This window comes from Carettochelys insculpta, chromosome 21 (genome assembly GCF_033958435.1).
Source record: "Carettochelys insculpta isolate YL-2023 chromosome 21, ASM3395843v1, whole genome shotgun sequence".
In the NCBI taxonomy this organism is placed as follows: Eukaryota; Metazoa; Chordata; order Testudines; family Carettochelyidae; genus Carettochelys; species Carettochelys insculpta.
In genome coordinates this window covers 20,143,856-20,158,603 of record NC_134157.1, presented here as the reverse complement: position 1 = coordinate 20,158,603, position 14,748 = coordinate 20,143,856, and the positions used below count along the sequence as shown (strand labels likewise).

At 47.5% G+C, this 14,748-nt stretch overlaps 1 protein-coding gene across 5 annotated transcripts in view; it reads left to right on the top strand.

Moving 5' to 3' along the window:
- Positions 1 to 14,748, top strand: part of KCNT1 (potassium sodium-activated channel subfamily T member 1) — a 200,829-nt gene that overhangs the window by 162,047 nt on the left and 24,034 nt on the right. For all 5 annotated transcript variants that reach the window (XM_075015825.1, XM_075015826.1, XM_075015824.1 and 2 more), the window contains 4 exons: positions 202 to 440; positions 8,886 to 9,102; positions 12,987 to 13,092; positions 14,550 to 14,722. In XM_075015825.1, coding sequence (XP_074871926.1) covers positions 202 to 440; positions 8,886 to 9,102; positions 12,987 to 13,092; positions 14,550 to 14,722 — 735 coding nt within the window. The remainder of the gene's footprint in view (positions 1 to 201; positions 441 to 8,885; positions 9,103 to 12,986; positions 13,093 to 14,549; positions 14,723 to 14,748) is intronic.

The window sequence follows — 14,748 nt, the reverse complement described above, 5'->3', positions numbered from 1 at the left end:
AATAACAGGGCAGTGGGGACGGGATCAATTCAATTACCTCCCAGATTGGCTTGGAAAGTTGCAGAGTCACAGTTTGCATTTACTCCCACTTCCCATGTGCTAGGTCAGCAACGCTGATGTGAAACGTTCACTGCGGCCCATCCAATGCCTTTGCCTTTTCGAGTGAGTGGCCTTGTGTGTCCAACTGCGCTTCTGCCTTAGGTATGGTGTCTGCCTGATCGGCATCCGGAGGGAAGAGAACAAAAGCATACTGCTGAACCCTGGGCCACGGCACATCATGGCGGCGGCGGACACCTGTTTCTACATTAATATCACCAAGGAGGAGAACTCGGCCTTCATATTCAAGCAGGAGGAGAAGCAAAAGAAGAAAGGCTTTGCAGGACGGGGGCTCTATGATGGCCCATCCAGGCTGCCCGTTCACAGCATAATTGCGAGTATGGGTGAGTCCTTCTAGCCCTCCAGGGGAAATGGGTGAAGCAGCACAGCCTGTTTGAATTAGCAGGGTAGTTATGTACCCCCTGTTCCTCACGCTGTTCTTCATGGTGGTGTTTTTAGAAGGCCTCTTGAGTCCACTGTGGGCCATCCCTTTTGTGATAAAATCTCAGGCCCTGTGCTCTAAGGTGTTGTGTGAGTGTCTGCCAATGAGCACAGGGCCGTGTGCTGCTTGGCCTTCACAGCTAAGCACAAATGCTTTGTGGTCCTTTTTCCTGCGGAACACAAATGTCCCTAGCTCCTCTGGATTGGAGGGAACCAGAACCTTCACCCACAATGAGCTGTTGTGGAAAGCTGGAAAGTCAGACTACTTTCAGCACTTTCAGGGAGTTCTGACCCATGGTTAAAACACAGAATGGGAAGTTAGGAGGCCTGGATTGTCCTGCCACTGATGTGCTGGATAACTCCAGACAAGTCACTTAATCTCTCTGACCTAGCTGTGCTGCTTACTGACCAAGACAGTAATTCACCACCGTGCTACCCTTCCACTGGAAGCAGCAGCGCAGGCTGCAAAGCTGGCAAGGCCCCAGTTGTGCTTGTGCATTTGTGTCACCCTGGCAGTGTCTACACTAGCCAAAAACTTCGAAATGGCCATGCAAATGGCCATTTCGAAGTTTACTAATGAAGCACTGAAATGCATATTCAGTGCCTCATTAGCATGCGGGCGGCCGCAGCACTTCGAAATTGATGCGGCTTGCCGCCGCGCGGCTCGTCCCGACGGGGCTCCTTTTCGAAAGGACCCCGCCTACTTTGAAGTCCCCTTATTCCCATCTGCTCATAGGAATAAGGGGACTTCGAAGTAGGTGGGGTCCTTTCGAAAAGGAGCCCCATCTGGACAAGCTGTGCGATGGCGAGGCGCATCAATTTTGAAGTACCATGGCCGCCCACATACTAATGAGGTGCTGAATATGTATTTCAGTGCTTCATTAATAAACTTCGAAATGGCTATGTACATGGCCATTTTGAAGTTTTTGGCTAGTGTAGACGTAGGCCCTGTTGTATAATGTTGGTCAGAGACATATGTACAGTTTCCTCCGCTGCTGCAATCCCAAGTGGGAGCTACTGATGGAAAGTTACCGCTATGGGGTTTGCAAGCACAGACGCAGTTTCACCATCTGTATAATGAGATAACACCACCTACCTCTCAGGGATCTTGGGGCTTAGCTACTATCTTCAAAAAGCTTTAAGGACTCGGAGCTCATGCTATTAAGCCTTTCCTGGCTGTGCTAATTGCTAATAATTTATGACTCATCAAAACAATATGACAGATCCACTATATTGTACTACTTCAAAATCTGGTGGGGACAAGTGCTGCCTTGAGTTGCATGTTCTATTCACATTGATTTCACTTGAAGCTCTGGGCACAGCTGGTCTTAGGAATGAGTGGATCCTATTGCAGATTTAGGCTGCCAAGGAAACAGTAAGGCCTGTCCAGGTCTATGACGTGGGGCAATTAATGAACACTCTCCCTCTCCCTTTTCCAAGCCACCAGTGTCCTGTCCCTTTCCGTGCTCTTCTGTGTGACAACTCTCTTCCCCCCAGGCTATCTATTGTTCAGAGTCACAGGGGAAATATTTTTTGCTCATTTCCCCTCTGGAGGGAATCCAGCATGCTCCCCCCCCACCCCCCCCACAGGCCCTCTTTTGGTGCCTGCAGAAAAGGAGCAAATTTCTCTTTTGGCAAATTTGTTTTAAACTGAGCCAAAGCATAGCCCATACTCTGCTGCAGTAGAGATGAAAAATAAATAAGGCAGTAGAGCTCATTGGCTTATTGCAAGGAAGATGGAGGCAGGGAGGGGGGAAAAACAGTTGAAAATATTGCCAGGGATGGAATCCCACATGGCCCTTCATCCAGCATCTGTGTGTGTGTGTGTTCAGCCCAGCCCCTGTGCTGCCGAGCAGAAGGGAGCTCTTTTCCCTCATCCTTTTTCACTCACTGTTCCTGGTCTTCAGCTTCAGTCTTGAGACAAAGTGAATCCCTGAAATGTCTTCTTGAGCACTGGTGTTCCTACCTTTGGCATATGCAAGCACCATAGTGTATGGGGTAGGAAAACTTTATAACAGCAGCTGTGTCATCTCCCTGTCAGTGCAGGATCTTGCCGGGGAAAGCAGGTGGTGCAAACAAACAGCTGAGAGAAACTGCTAAGAAAAGCTTGCTTTGCCTCCCACTTGTACAGTCGGAGAAAAGCCACTGGGATGCAGCCACAGCATGCAGCTTTCCTGTTGTTTCCCTGCGTGAGCAATGACCATTGGTTTGAAATTGCTTTTAACAGTGAAATGCCATAAACTTGCTATTAAAGTGTTTTATCTTTGTACCGTGCAGCTGGCCCCTGCTCATAGCTGTTCCGTAGTCGTGCTGAGCGCTGGGAAAAGCTGCAAGGCTTGGATAGAGGTTTGGATGCGTGCAGCTATCTTTTGCACTGGAGAGGCAAAATCTGGGAGGCAGGCCTTGTGTTTAACCAGCATAGCTCTGGAGAGCGGGGCACAGGGGTATTTAGGGCCATGTGAGCCCCTCTGCAGCAGCTCCCTGTCCTCTGCAAAGGTCCCCCTGCAAGCGCATGGTAGGAATGAGGAAGGTTAAATCTAGGTAAGCTGGTCTCTGGAAGGCGTTATGGCCAGTGTTTCCTGGGATGCATCCAGTAAGAGCTCATGCCACCCCCAGACTGCCCTGAAAGACTCCTCCAGGGGCAGCCTGTCTCCTGCTGAGCCTCATTGCCTGGGAAGTGGGGGACCATGTACAAGCAACAAGAGGTCGTCATGACAGGTCACAGAAAGTTAGTCTGTATAGTTGCAAAACAAACTAGCTGTCCTGTAGCACTTTAAATACCAACAAAATGATTTATTAGGTGATGAGCTCTCATGGGATAGACCCACTTCTTCAGCTCTGGAGATAGATCTGAAGTGGGTCTGCCCCACACAACCTCATCTCCTAATAAATTATTTTGTTAGTCTTTAAAGTGCTACAGGACTGCTGGTTGGTTTTGTCATGACAGGTAGTAAGTGCCCTTTACTTCTGCATCTATCTCTTTCCCCTGAGTCCCCTGGATCTGCTGAGTTCGAGGGTTATGCCCCCTCCCCTACACACCTCAGGTCTGCAGGAGTTCTAGTTGCCCAGAGCTGTCCCTTTCAGGAGGGCTCAATCAATCCTGGTAACATCTACCTGGCAAAGTGCTGGAACGTGCTGGTGAGAGGTGGGAATGGCTATTGCACAGGGTCTGTTGCAGGATGGTGTTGGTTTCCATCAGATGTAGTTCTGCTTGGGCTGGGTCATTGTTCTGACTGGTAAATCGATTTAGAGAGTGACAACAGGATTACGCCATGACACTGAGGTCTGTGAGGCAGCGGCTTGCCGAAGCAAAGACCTTCTCTCAGTTTGCAATCTTCTCTTCGCAATGTGGGCCTGTAGCTTGGCCTGTGTTTTGGCTACTCCTTGCCTTTGGTCTGGCAGGTGGTCTCTTGCTCTGCAGTACTGCTGAGGGTGACAGACAGTAGCTTTACAACCATTCAGCTATCCTTGCATATTTCCCCTCATTAATTCAGGGCTTATAGTGACGAAGCTGTGGAACACGGGGAGGCTATGGTACTGATGGCTTTTTACCTCCTGACATGAGCAGGCTCAGCTGTATTTCCTATGATTCATCCTCCTCCCTGGTCTCTACAAGCTGCAACCATGCCAGCCAAATTAATCACTGCACCCTAGATTGAATTATTGCCAACAAAAAGGCTGTTTGGTGGCAGAAGAAAGGATTTTGTTCTGAGTTCGTGCAGCCCTGAGCATAGAGGACAGGGACTTTCGGGTAAAGAACATAACTATCAATACAAATAATGCAATGGGTAGGGTGCCTGTGGCTTTATCCACATAGCTCTCTGCACAGAGCTGACCAGAATGTTCTGTCCTTGTAGTTTGTTCCTGACTCAGCTGTTATCTGGCTGGGTCCAGGGCCAGGCCTCATCACCTCATCTGAATCGCTACCCCACAGCCTTCTGGCTAATAAATCAGGGATACGGAATCAGCTGGGCAGACATGAAATGGATTAAACCCTGGCTAACTGACAGCACTCAGACTATAACCAGAGAATCAGGGTGGAGCAGGTGTGATTTCAGTGGAGTACTCCAGGCTGGCCTGCTGATGCAGAGGGCAAAGAGGACAGTTGCCCCAGGTTCCTTTGAAACACTGGGGAGCACCATGTGCTGCTCTGCAGGTGGCTCAGAGGAAGGGTGGGGGCGGAGTCAGGGCTGACTGCTCCAAGCCCCCCCATCTGCCCTGGGTCCTGCCCCTTCCAGGGTGGCAAGCCAGGCCCCTCTCCCACCTTGCCGCCTGGCCCACAGTGCCTATGACTCCCTTGCCCCCAGGAGTGGGTTCTTGACCTGACGCTATCTTATCATTTTTCCCTGCAACAACAGGGAAGAAAACATAAACTCAGCACTGATAAAGTTTTCTGGTGATGCAAAAATTGTTGGAGGGTTGAATAATGAAGAGGGCAGGTCACTGCTACAGAGTGATCAGGTAGCTTAGAAAACTGGACACGAGCAACATGTGCTTTAATACAGCCTCATGTAAAAGCCACATGGAGATGTATATATTTAGGAACAAAGGATGTTGGCCATACTTACCCAAAAGGGAACTCTATCCCAGGATAAGGATTTGGGGGTCATGGTGGCTAGTCAGCTGACCATGAGCTCCCAACAGAGCTAATGCGCTTCTTGAATGCATAGAGGACGATCAAGCAGGAGTAGAGAGGCTTTTTCACCTGCGTTTGGCACTGCTGGATTTCTGGTGCTTATAGGTCAGGAAGCTTTCTGAGCACTTGGAAAGGGTTCAGAGAAGAGAAACAAGCATAGTTGAGGGATTGGAGAGCATGTTAGAGTGACAACCCCAAGGAGCTCGAGCATTTAGTTAACAAAAAGAAGGTTCAGGGTGATTTGATCACCATCTGTAAATACTGACACACAGAACAAATATTTGATGATGGGCTCCTCAGTCGAACAAGCAAAGGTATAATAAGATCCACTGGAAGCTGAAGGCAGACAGGTTCAGGGTGGAAATCGGGCAGTGAGAGTAATTAACCCTTGGAAGAATTTACCAAAGGCTGTGGTGAACTCAAGAAAAATAATTAAAATTGGCTGTTTTTCTAAAAGATCTGCTCTAGGTCAGACAGGAATGATTGTGGGGAAGTTCTCACATCTGTGCTATAGAGGAAGTCAGACTAGCATTGTTACAGGCTGGGGTCCGACTGGCTCAGTAGTAGTTTTGCAGAAAAGGATCTGGGAGTTGCAGTGGATGAGAAGCTGGACATGAGTCAACAGTGTGCCACTGTAGCCAAGAAAGCTAAAGGTATATTAGGTTGCATCAAGAGGAGTGTTGCCAGAAGATCCAGAGAAGTGATTATTCCTCTTTATACGGCTTTGGTGAGGCCACATCTGGAGTACTGTGTCCAGTTCTGGGCCCCCATTTATAGGAAGGAAGTGGATACACTGGAGAGGGTCCAGCAGAGGGCGACCAAAATAATTAGGGGGCTGGAGCATATGACTTATGAAGAAAGGTTGAGGGAATTGGGACTGTTTAGTCTGCAGAAGAGAAGACTGAGGGAGGACTTGATAACAGCCTTCAACTTATTGACGGGAGGCTGCAAAGAGGCTGGAAAGAGGCTGTTCACAGTGGTCACAGATGGCAGAACACGGAACAATGGTCTCAGGTTGTGATTGGAAAGGTCCAGGTTGAACATTAGGAAAAACTTTTTCACTAGGAGGGTGGTGAAGCATTGGAATGGTCTACCCAGGGAAGTAGTGGAGTCTCCATCCCTGGAGGTGTTTAAGTCTCGCCTCGACAAAACCCTGGCAGGGCTGATCTGATGGGTTTGGTCCTGCTTAGAGCAGGGGGCTGGACTCAATGGCTCTTCCAGCTCTGTTGTTCTATGATTCTATCTGTGGTCACAGTGGGCCTCTCACGCCTTGGAACTGAGGACTCTGTGAAACAGGGATAACAATTGTTCTCCCCCTCTAGTTTATTAGGCTATGTCTACACTAGGCAATGTAAGTTGACTGCAGATACACAATTCTATCTGCAGCAATTGAGTAGCTAGAATAGACATATCTGCAATCGACTTACTTGTCCATCTCTACTGAAGAAGGCTGACCTCACTTACTCCGCATATCTCGTGAGTTGTACAAGGGTTGACTGTGACCCCTGAGAGGTCGATTTTGCACATCCCTACCAGGTGCACAAAATTGAACCCCAGAAGATCAACCCTGAGCAGGACGATCTTACAAGCTCCAGATAGAAAATACTCCTTACAAGTGGTAAGTGGTGGTAATATCCAGCACATCCATTATCGTTAAAGTTACAGTCTCCCATAAATACTCCAAGGCTTGGACAGAAGAACAGGCTCTGTTGTCCGCATTTTAAATCATGTTTATTGTACCCTATCTCACCAATGATGGAACTTGCTCTGAAGTGCGTGGTGCATTTGGTCCTAAATAATGTGAATCATTATTTCCAGCTTCTCCGTGGGCAGCCCAAAACGTAGGGTTTGTCGGAAGACACCTGGGCACAATAGGAGAGGGTATTTCTGATGAATCATTTATCCCTTTCCACTCACAAGCAAAAATTTTCAAAGATTTTCCCAGCAGGACAATACAAAACTCCTCATTGAACAGAGCTGTCTGATATTCTGGTTACTTGGCTTGTTCTCAGGAGTTTTTTCAGAAGTCAGATGAGAGAGAGAGAGAGAGAGAGAGAAATTATATTCTGCAAGTAGGTCAGTCAGCATTCAGCTAGTTGGCTAGCAACAAGGGGGAGTGAGCCGGACTCCTGCTCTTTGTTCCCTGTGGCGTTCAACGCTCTTGTAGCTAGTCAAAAATACCTGCCTTTGACAAAGACTGAACAAAAGCCAGTGGTCGCAATTTTCTGAAGTAATGGCTGAGTCTGATTTGAGACACCTTAAAAGCATTCAGATCTGCCGATGGGGGCTGGAGAGGCAAATTGCTTCAGGGCCTGGCATTTCAAAGGGGTCCAGAGCTCCAGCTGCCACCATTGCCGAAGTAGCGGCTGTGACTGCAATGCCGGGCCCCTTGGAAATGCCTTGGCAGCGCTGCTCCTCCACTCTGTATGACTCTGAGGGAAGAAGGGAGACCCTGTGCCACAGTCAGAGCAATGCTAAGGGCTGACTGTCTAGGCCCCGCCCATTCTGACCTAGGCCCCGCCCCTTCTGACCTAGGCCCTGCCCCTTCCAGGGGCGCTGAGAAGGGCTCCACTCCCACCTTGTCCCCAGGGGCTGTAGTGGCTGTTGGCCCTGCTGGAAACATCTGATTTTCAGAAAGTGTATGGGATTCCAAGTTGGGCACCCAAACACCAGAGGGCTCCAGAATCACCGCTGAACATCTTGGACCAAGTACATAGGAGAAGGGGGGTAAAACTTCCACAGGAACTGAGAAAGAAAGCACTAAGTCCCACTGCAAGTCATTGGGTGCTTAACTCGCTCACGTGCATTGAAAAACCCCACCCAGAGCTGCCATTTTGAATATTTAATGGAGGGCAGCAATCAAGAGCAACATTCTGGCCTGACATGTTTTGGCACTAAAAGATGAGCCATATTTATGTGATAAAATGGCTGTAGGTGACAAGTGTTTTAGTGGGTAAGGAACAAGAGGAAGCACTGGACTGGTGGTGTATTGTCTTTGTGAGACAATAGGAGGCTGTTAATCCCAGGAGGGGGACCAATGAGGTTACCAGCCCCCTGCTGCTATGAGTTACAGCTGGGGGACTTTGGAAAGGTAAAGCTCAAAGCGTTAAGAAAAATAATCTTGAATGCACTGGACAAATGCTGCTTTTAAGAGCCTTCAGCCATGTGGTGGTGACCTCGGCTGGAGAGTGAGAGAGGAACCGGGTGATGATGTCAATATAAAGCTCTGAGCGTCTTTAGGCCCTTCCATCAGCAGATTTCCCCGTGTTTTATGAATGTGAACAGCAGTGAATGGACAATCTGACCTCACAGCCCAGGATCTCATTAAGAGGAGAGTGTAGAGAGCAGCACTTTAACCACCACTGACATGCAGCTGCTTGTGGGCTGCAGGACAATATAAACATCTCTCCGGCAGGAGGTTTGCAGGGTACCTAGAGCTGTGCCACTGTGTACCTTGTGGTCTCAGCCTAAATCTCCTTTCCAGCTACTGATGACATCCAATGCACCCAGTGGTTCTAACAGCCACCGTGGGCCCTGGAGCAAGGTGGGCTGACCCTGTTGTGGATAAGTAGAGCCTTTTTACAAAACGTGACCAGAAGTTCGTCCTGCTCTTTCTTCTTTGCAGTGCCATTGGGTAAAACACTGGAAGAATTGTTGTTGAGCCATTTATTTCTTGCTATTTACATTGTCTGTCCTCCCTCTTCCTTTCTAGGTACAGTGGCCATGGACCTGCAGAACACAGAGTGTCGCCCTGTTAACAGCAGCAAACTAACCCTGCCTGCTGAAAATGGATCAGGTAACAGACGGCCCAGCATTGCCCCGGTCTTAGAGCTAGCAGACAGCTCTTCCCTCCTGCCCTGTGACCTGCTCAGCGACCAGTCGGAAGATGAGATGACTCAGTCAGATGATGAAGGACTTACTGTTGTAGAGTAAGTTGTCATTTGAGAACATCATCTCTTAATTTAGTTTCACTGTGTCATCGTAAGAAAATCACTCTGGCTGCATCTACACGTGCACGCTACTTCGAAGTAGCGGCAGTAACTTCGAAATAGCGCCCGTCACGTCTACATGTGTTGGGCGCTATTTCGAAGTTGAAATCGACGTTAGGCGGCGAGACGTCGAAGTCGCTAACCCCATGAGCGGATGGGAATAGCGCCCTACTTCGACGTTCAACATCGAAGTAGGGACGTGTAGACGATCCGCGTCCCGCAACATCGAAATAGCGGGGTCCTCCATGGCGGCCATCAGCTGGGGGGTTGAGAGATACTCTCTCTCCAGCCCTTGCGGGGCTCTGTGGTCACCGTGGGCAGCAGCCCTTAGCCCAGGGCTTCTGGCTGCTGCTGCTGCAGCTGGGGGTCCGTGCTGCATATACAGGGTCTGCAACTAGTTGTTGGCTCTGTGTATCTTGCACTGTTTAATGAAAGTGTGTCTGGGAGGGGCCCTTTAAGGGAGCGACTTGCTGTTGAGTCCGCCCCGTGACCCTGTCTGCAGCTGTGCCTGGCTCCCTTATTTCGATGTGTGCTACTTTGCCGTGTAGACGTTCCCTCGCTGTGCCTATTTCGATGTTGGGCTGAGCAACGTCGAAGTTGAACATCGACGTTGCCAGCCCTGGAGGACGTGTAGACGTTATTCATCGAAATAGCCTATTTTGATGTCGCAACATCGAAATAAGCTATTTCGAAGTTGGGTGCACGTGTAGACGTAGCCTCTATGTGCCAGGCTAGAGAGGTTCAACCTGTAGTGGGTGACTAAAAAGTACCGATCATGAACCAGGATGCTAATGGTTGTAGAAATGCACATTAAAAATGGCCCCTGCCTCCAATTACTTACTGTCTAAGTACCTTAGGCTGATTTGAAACTCTAGTTGTGATGTTTAAAGTTGGCGAGATTGCTTTTATTATTATTTACTATTTATATTGTAATTCTTCATCTTCTACTTCATTGTTATCATCATTATCATTCCTATCTAAGTGAACTGCATTTCTGCGCTTTGCTGGGAGTTGGTACAATGAGATATCTCCCATCAATGTACAATAAATACAAATTCTTTATGGGTTTGTTAATTTTCAATAGTCAGGTGTTAAATGATCAATCTGAATTTAACATAAGCCCATCCCGAAATCTAATGACACCCGTTACCATTTATCTTGTCTATTTTTAGTTCAGTGCTCTGAGTCAATGATGGACCGAGGCCCATATGTGGATCTGTGGCCCATAAAACATTTTATTTACCATTGTCCATGCACAAAGTTGCCAGATTTCACTGATTTGTGCCTGCCTAGGTTTTTCCTACTGGTACTACAAAGTAATATTTAAAGCAAGGGGATGTGAAGTGAGGCACAAGCTTACTGCACGCAGCATTGACTATGAGAGCCGGGTGCTCCCTCTGCAGCCAATCAAAGCGCTGTTATGGTTTTGTCAGCACAGTCCACAAATTCTAGGGGCGCAGACACAGTTAGCAAAATTACCCTAGGAAACTGGCTTGGTTACAACCATCCTGCACCCCACTGAAATGAAGGAGGACAGTCCTGGTCCCACTCACTAGTCTCAGCTGCCCCTCGCGGCTTTGAGCACACCTGCACTCATCTAAATCTCAGTTAATTGAATTCAAGCTTCTCTCTATAACGAAGTTGGAGAGATGCAGAAATTGCTGAAAATTGAACATTGTCGTAAGCCCGTGTTAAGGTTTTAGTCAGTACTGCTGGTTGTTCAGAAAAAAAGAAGAGCTGAAAAGGAGAATGATTTAGAAGGATAGGTCTTGCAGATTGGCTCCTATCTGTGTCTTATTTCTGACAGTGGCCAGCGCCGGTTACTTCAGAGGAAGATACAAAAACCCCAGCCAGAAGGAAGTTATTAAAATAATTAGAATAATTTAAATCTTTCTGGTGCATAAATGATACTGAAGCTATAAAAGCACCATGCTGCAAGTTCTGAGCATGTTTCTTTATAAACAGAGAGCCCGCTATGTGACTTTAGCTACACTACAGAGGTATTTTGAAACAAGATATTTTGTAACAGCTATTTTGAAATAACACTGCTTCACAGAAAGGCTGTGGCTACCCTACCCCTCCCTTTCGGAAGGGGCATGTAAATTACGGCTGTTCAAAAATGCAAATGAGGCATTGAGATGAGTATTCAGCACCTCATTTGCATAATGGCAGCCACCTGGCCCATTGAAAGTGCTGACTTCGAACTAAAAATAGCCATGTAGCCAGAGTTCCTTAGAAAGGGTGCCCCAGTTTCGAAAGCACTTTCATCCCTCCTATTAGTCCATTAAAATGAGGGTTTACTGTACACCTTTATGAAACTTACAAAGGAAGCATTGGTCTGGATAAAGGAAGAGTAGCGTTTTCCCTCAGCTTTGGATCAGGGACTTTTTCAGATGACGTAAACCCACCGTCAAGGAAAACAAGGCTAGGATTGAAGCTTAATGCAGGCATCACCAGTGAAAATATCCTCAGATCTGTGCTGTCTATTAAGATCTGTGCTGTCTATTAAACTAGCCAGCAGCACTAGCCTTGGTGTTTTGCATTTTCCAATGGAGTGGAAGGAGAAACACATAAAATTATTTTACTTTTCATTAAAATCCCATTTGCCTAAAGTAACCTCCGTTAATAGATTTTTTAACCTACTTCTGCTATGTGGTTGCAGAAATGTTATCAGCAGTGACTTGCTGAGCGGAGCAGAAATTGTGTCGACAATTAATATGTTTATAAAATGGTGCAAGAGCAACACCATGTGGCTGATTCAGGATGTTCACAGCATTCATTTGTCAGAAGCTGAAAGTGAAGCAATTTTTGCCTTTTCCCCAGTTCCTCGCTTATCATTTTGAAGAAGAGTCCATTGGCCTTTCAATAAATCCCTCTCAGCTAGATGCACTTTGAGGACTTACCAAAATTGTCCCACCAATTTTCTTTCGTTTGCTATCTCAGGGGCAAGAAAGGGATTGTATTCTGCACTTCCCATTATTAGGGAAATAAAATGTTGATTCCAAATGTAAATATAGTCATTCAAAGTAGCAATCAGCATTGCATTCATGTGTGATGTTGCTTTAATCGATTTTGTTTGTGTGTGTGTCTTGGTTTTTACAAGATAAAACAATCTGTGCAGATGCATGTGTCCACATTCTCACCAATTTATTTGGTTTATAATTTAACATATACGTTTAATTACTTCCTTCAGTTATATCAGAAACACAAATTACAGCATGTCCAGTGTGTTTGTAAAACAAAACAAAACAAAACCTCCTGTAAATGGGCTTTGAGTTTATGTATCTGAATGGGGCTCAGAATCTCCAGGTCCTTCTGTGACACTTAGAGATATTAAGATACGGTTCGGGCCCATTGTTATAAAAATCTGCAGATGGGGTGCTTTGTTCTCTGGCTGCACATGAGAGCCAAGTCTTAAAAAGTATTGGAAGGGTAGCCATGTTAGTCTGGATCTGTAACACCAACAAAGGGTCCTGTGGTACCCTTTCCAAGACCAGCATCTGATGAAATGAGTCTGTGCTCACGAAAGCTCATGCTTCAAACTTTTCTGTTAGTCTATAAGGTGCCACAGGACCCTTCGTTGCTGTTACAGGTCTTTAAAAGATATTCCCTGAGCTTTGGCATGGCAAAAAGTATTTTCAAATAAACTTATCTTGCAAAATTCCCACGTTATTTTCAAAGATGTTCCTACTTTGGATCTTCATAAATCTGTGAGGTTCCAGTCATTCCAAACAGCCTATGTTTGCAAGGGAAAATAAGGGCTCCCTGTTTGTATGAAAAATGTCCATGTGCCTTGATGCTGATGGGTGATATCTCCTCTGCAGGTATGTGAAAGGCTACCCCCCTAATTCGCCATATATTGGGAGCTCTCCCACTTTGTGCCACCTTCTACCTGTGAAAGCCCCATTCTGCTGCCTGAGGTTGGACAAGGTAAGAAGCTGCTGTGACAGTAGTTCAAGATTCCAGCAATGTTTTTTGCATTTGTGTCCCTGGCCAGGGCTTGCAGTCTTGGGCTGGATTGTTACCTTCAGCAGTGGGAACCCAAGACTGGGGTTCAATTCCCAGCTCTAGCATAGATTTGGTATGTGTTATTTTTAGAGGCAGCTGACATTTTGTGAAGCAGAAGGAGGCAGCATGTTATGAAGCGGACACTGTACTCTCTCCAAACGAAGCTTTACTTTTGTTGTTCCTTTTGCTTGTTTCTCCTTCCTGTAAGCTAACCGTGTGGTGCAGTGCAGCTATTTTCCATAACCCTGCCTATGAAATAACTGGATTGATTGGGACTGTCAGGGTGACTCCTGGATGACTCCAGGATGATGTGTCAGAGACTTGTCTATTTCGAGGCCCACAAGGGAAACATCTGCATTTCAGGGCATATGTAGCTGGGTTCTCCACAACCAGCCTTGATTTCTCTGCTGGGAACGGGTCATGTAAAAAGGCACCTTCATGTTTGTAGTCTAGGTCACTTGTCCAAACACACCCAGGTCATCAGTCACTGAAAGTTGTTACTCTCTGACAACCAGGAGTCTTTGAAACAAGTGGCTGGTCTGCTGCAGGGTCTTGTCCCTCCTGGACAGTTGTCCTTAGCACCAAACCCAGAAGTCTCATTGGCAAGACCCAGAACTGAATAAACCCAGAGACCTGACTCCCTTTGGGAGGGTCCATCCCAGTCAGCTCCAAGGCCCTGGTGGGGTAGTTCAGGAGATGTGGTGTTGCGCTTTGCCTGGTTAGTAGAGCGCTAACTTCTACAGGACTGGTTAGTCTGATTTCTTCACTTTCAAAACTCTGAGACAAAATAGTGTTAGAGAGCTGGGAAGCGGGGCCGTCAGAGCCCTCGGGCCCACATGCCGCAGGTTGCAGTTGGCGTCCATTCCAAATCCCCCCTGTTTACTGCAGTGGTGCCTCAACTTCTCCTATCACATCCCCTGCCTGAGTAGTGGAACCTGTCTGCACCCCCTCCCCGGTGCTGCACGTGTGGCTCAGCAGAGGAATGGGGGCTGTAGAAGGGGGTGGGACCAGTGGTGGCGCTTGCGTGGTGACGGGAGGGAATGAGGCCACAGCAGAGGTTAGGGGCGGAGCAGAGAGAGTGGAGCTGAGGGCGGGGTGAGAACTGGTCTGGGGCAAAGTGGGTCTAGGCAGTGCTCCTTCCCTCCCCCAGCATAGGCTGGCCCAGGCCCTGCTGTGCACCCTCCCCCCAAATGAGCATGTCCCACAGTTTGGGGACCACTGGCACTGTGGTTTTTGCCAGGTTTGAGTGTTAGAAGATTCCACTTTCCCAGGGAAAACACAGCAATTTTAGCTTTAATTTCTGAACACTTAGTGTCAGGCGAGACGGGCAGCTCTGCAGAGTGAGCACTGAGCCACGGTGCTTTTCTGTCTCTGCCCAGGGCTGCAAGCACAACAGTTACGAAGATGCCAAGGCCTATGGGTTCAAGAACAAACTGATTATCGTTTCAGCAGAGACCGCTGGCAACGGCCTGTATAATTTCATTGTCCCTCTCCGTGCATATTATCGATCCCGGAAAGAGTTAAATCCAATTGTTTTGCTACTGGACAACAAGCAAGTACTCTTCCAAGGCTGACTTC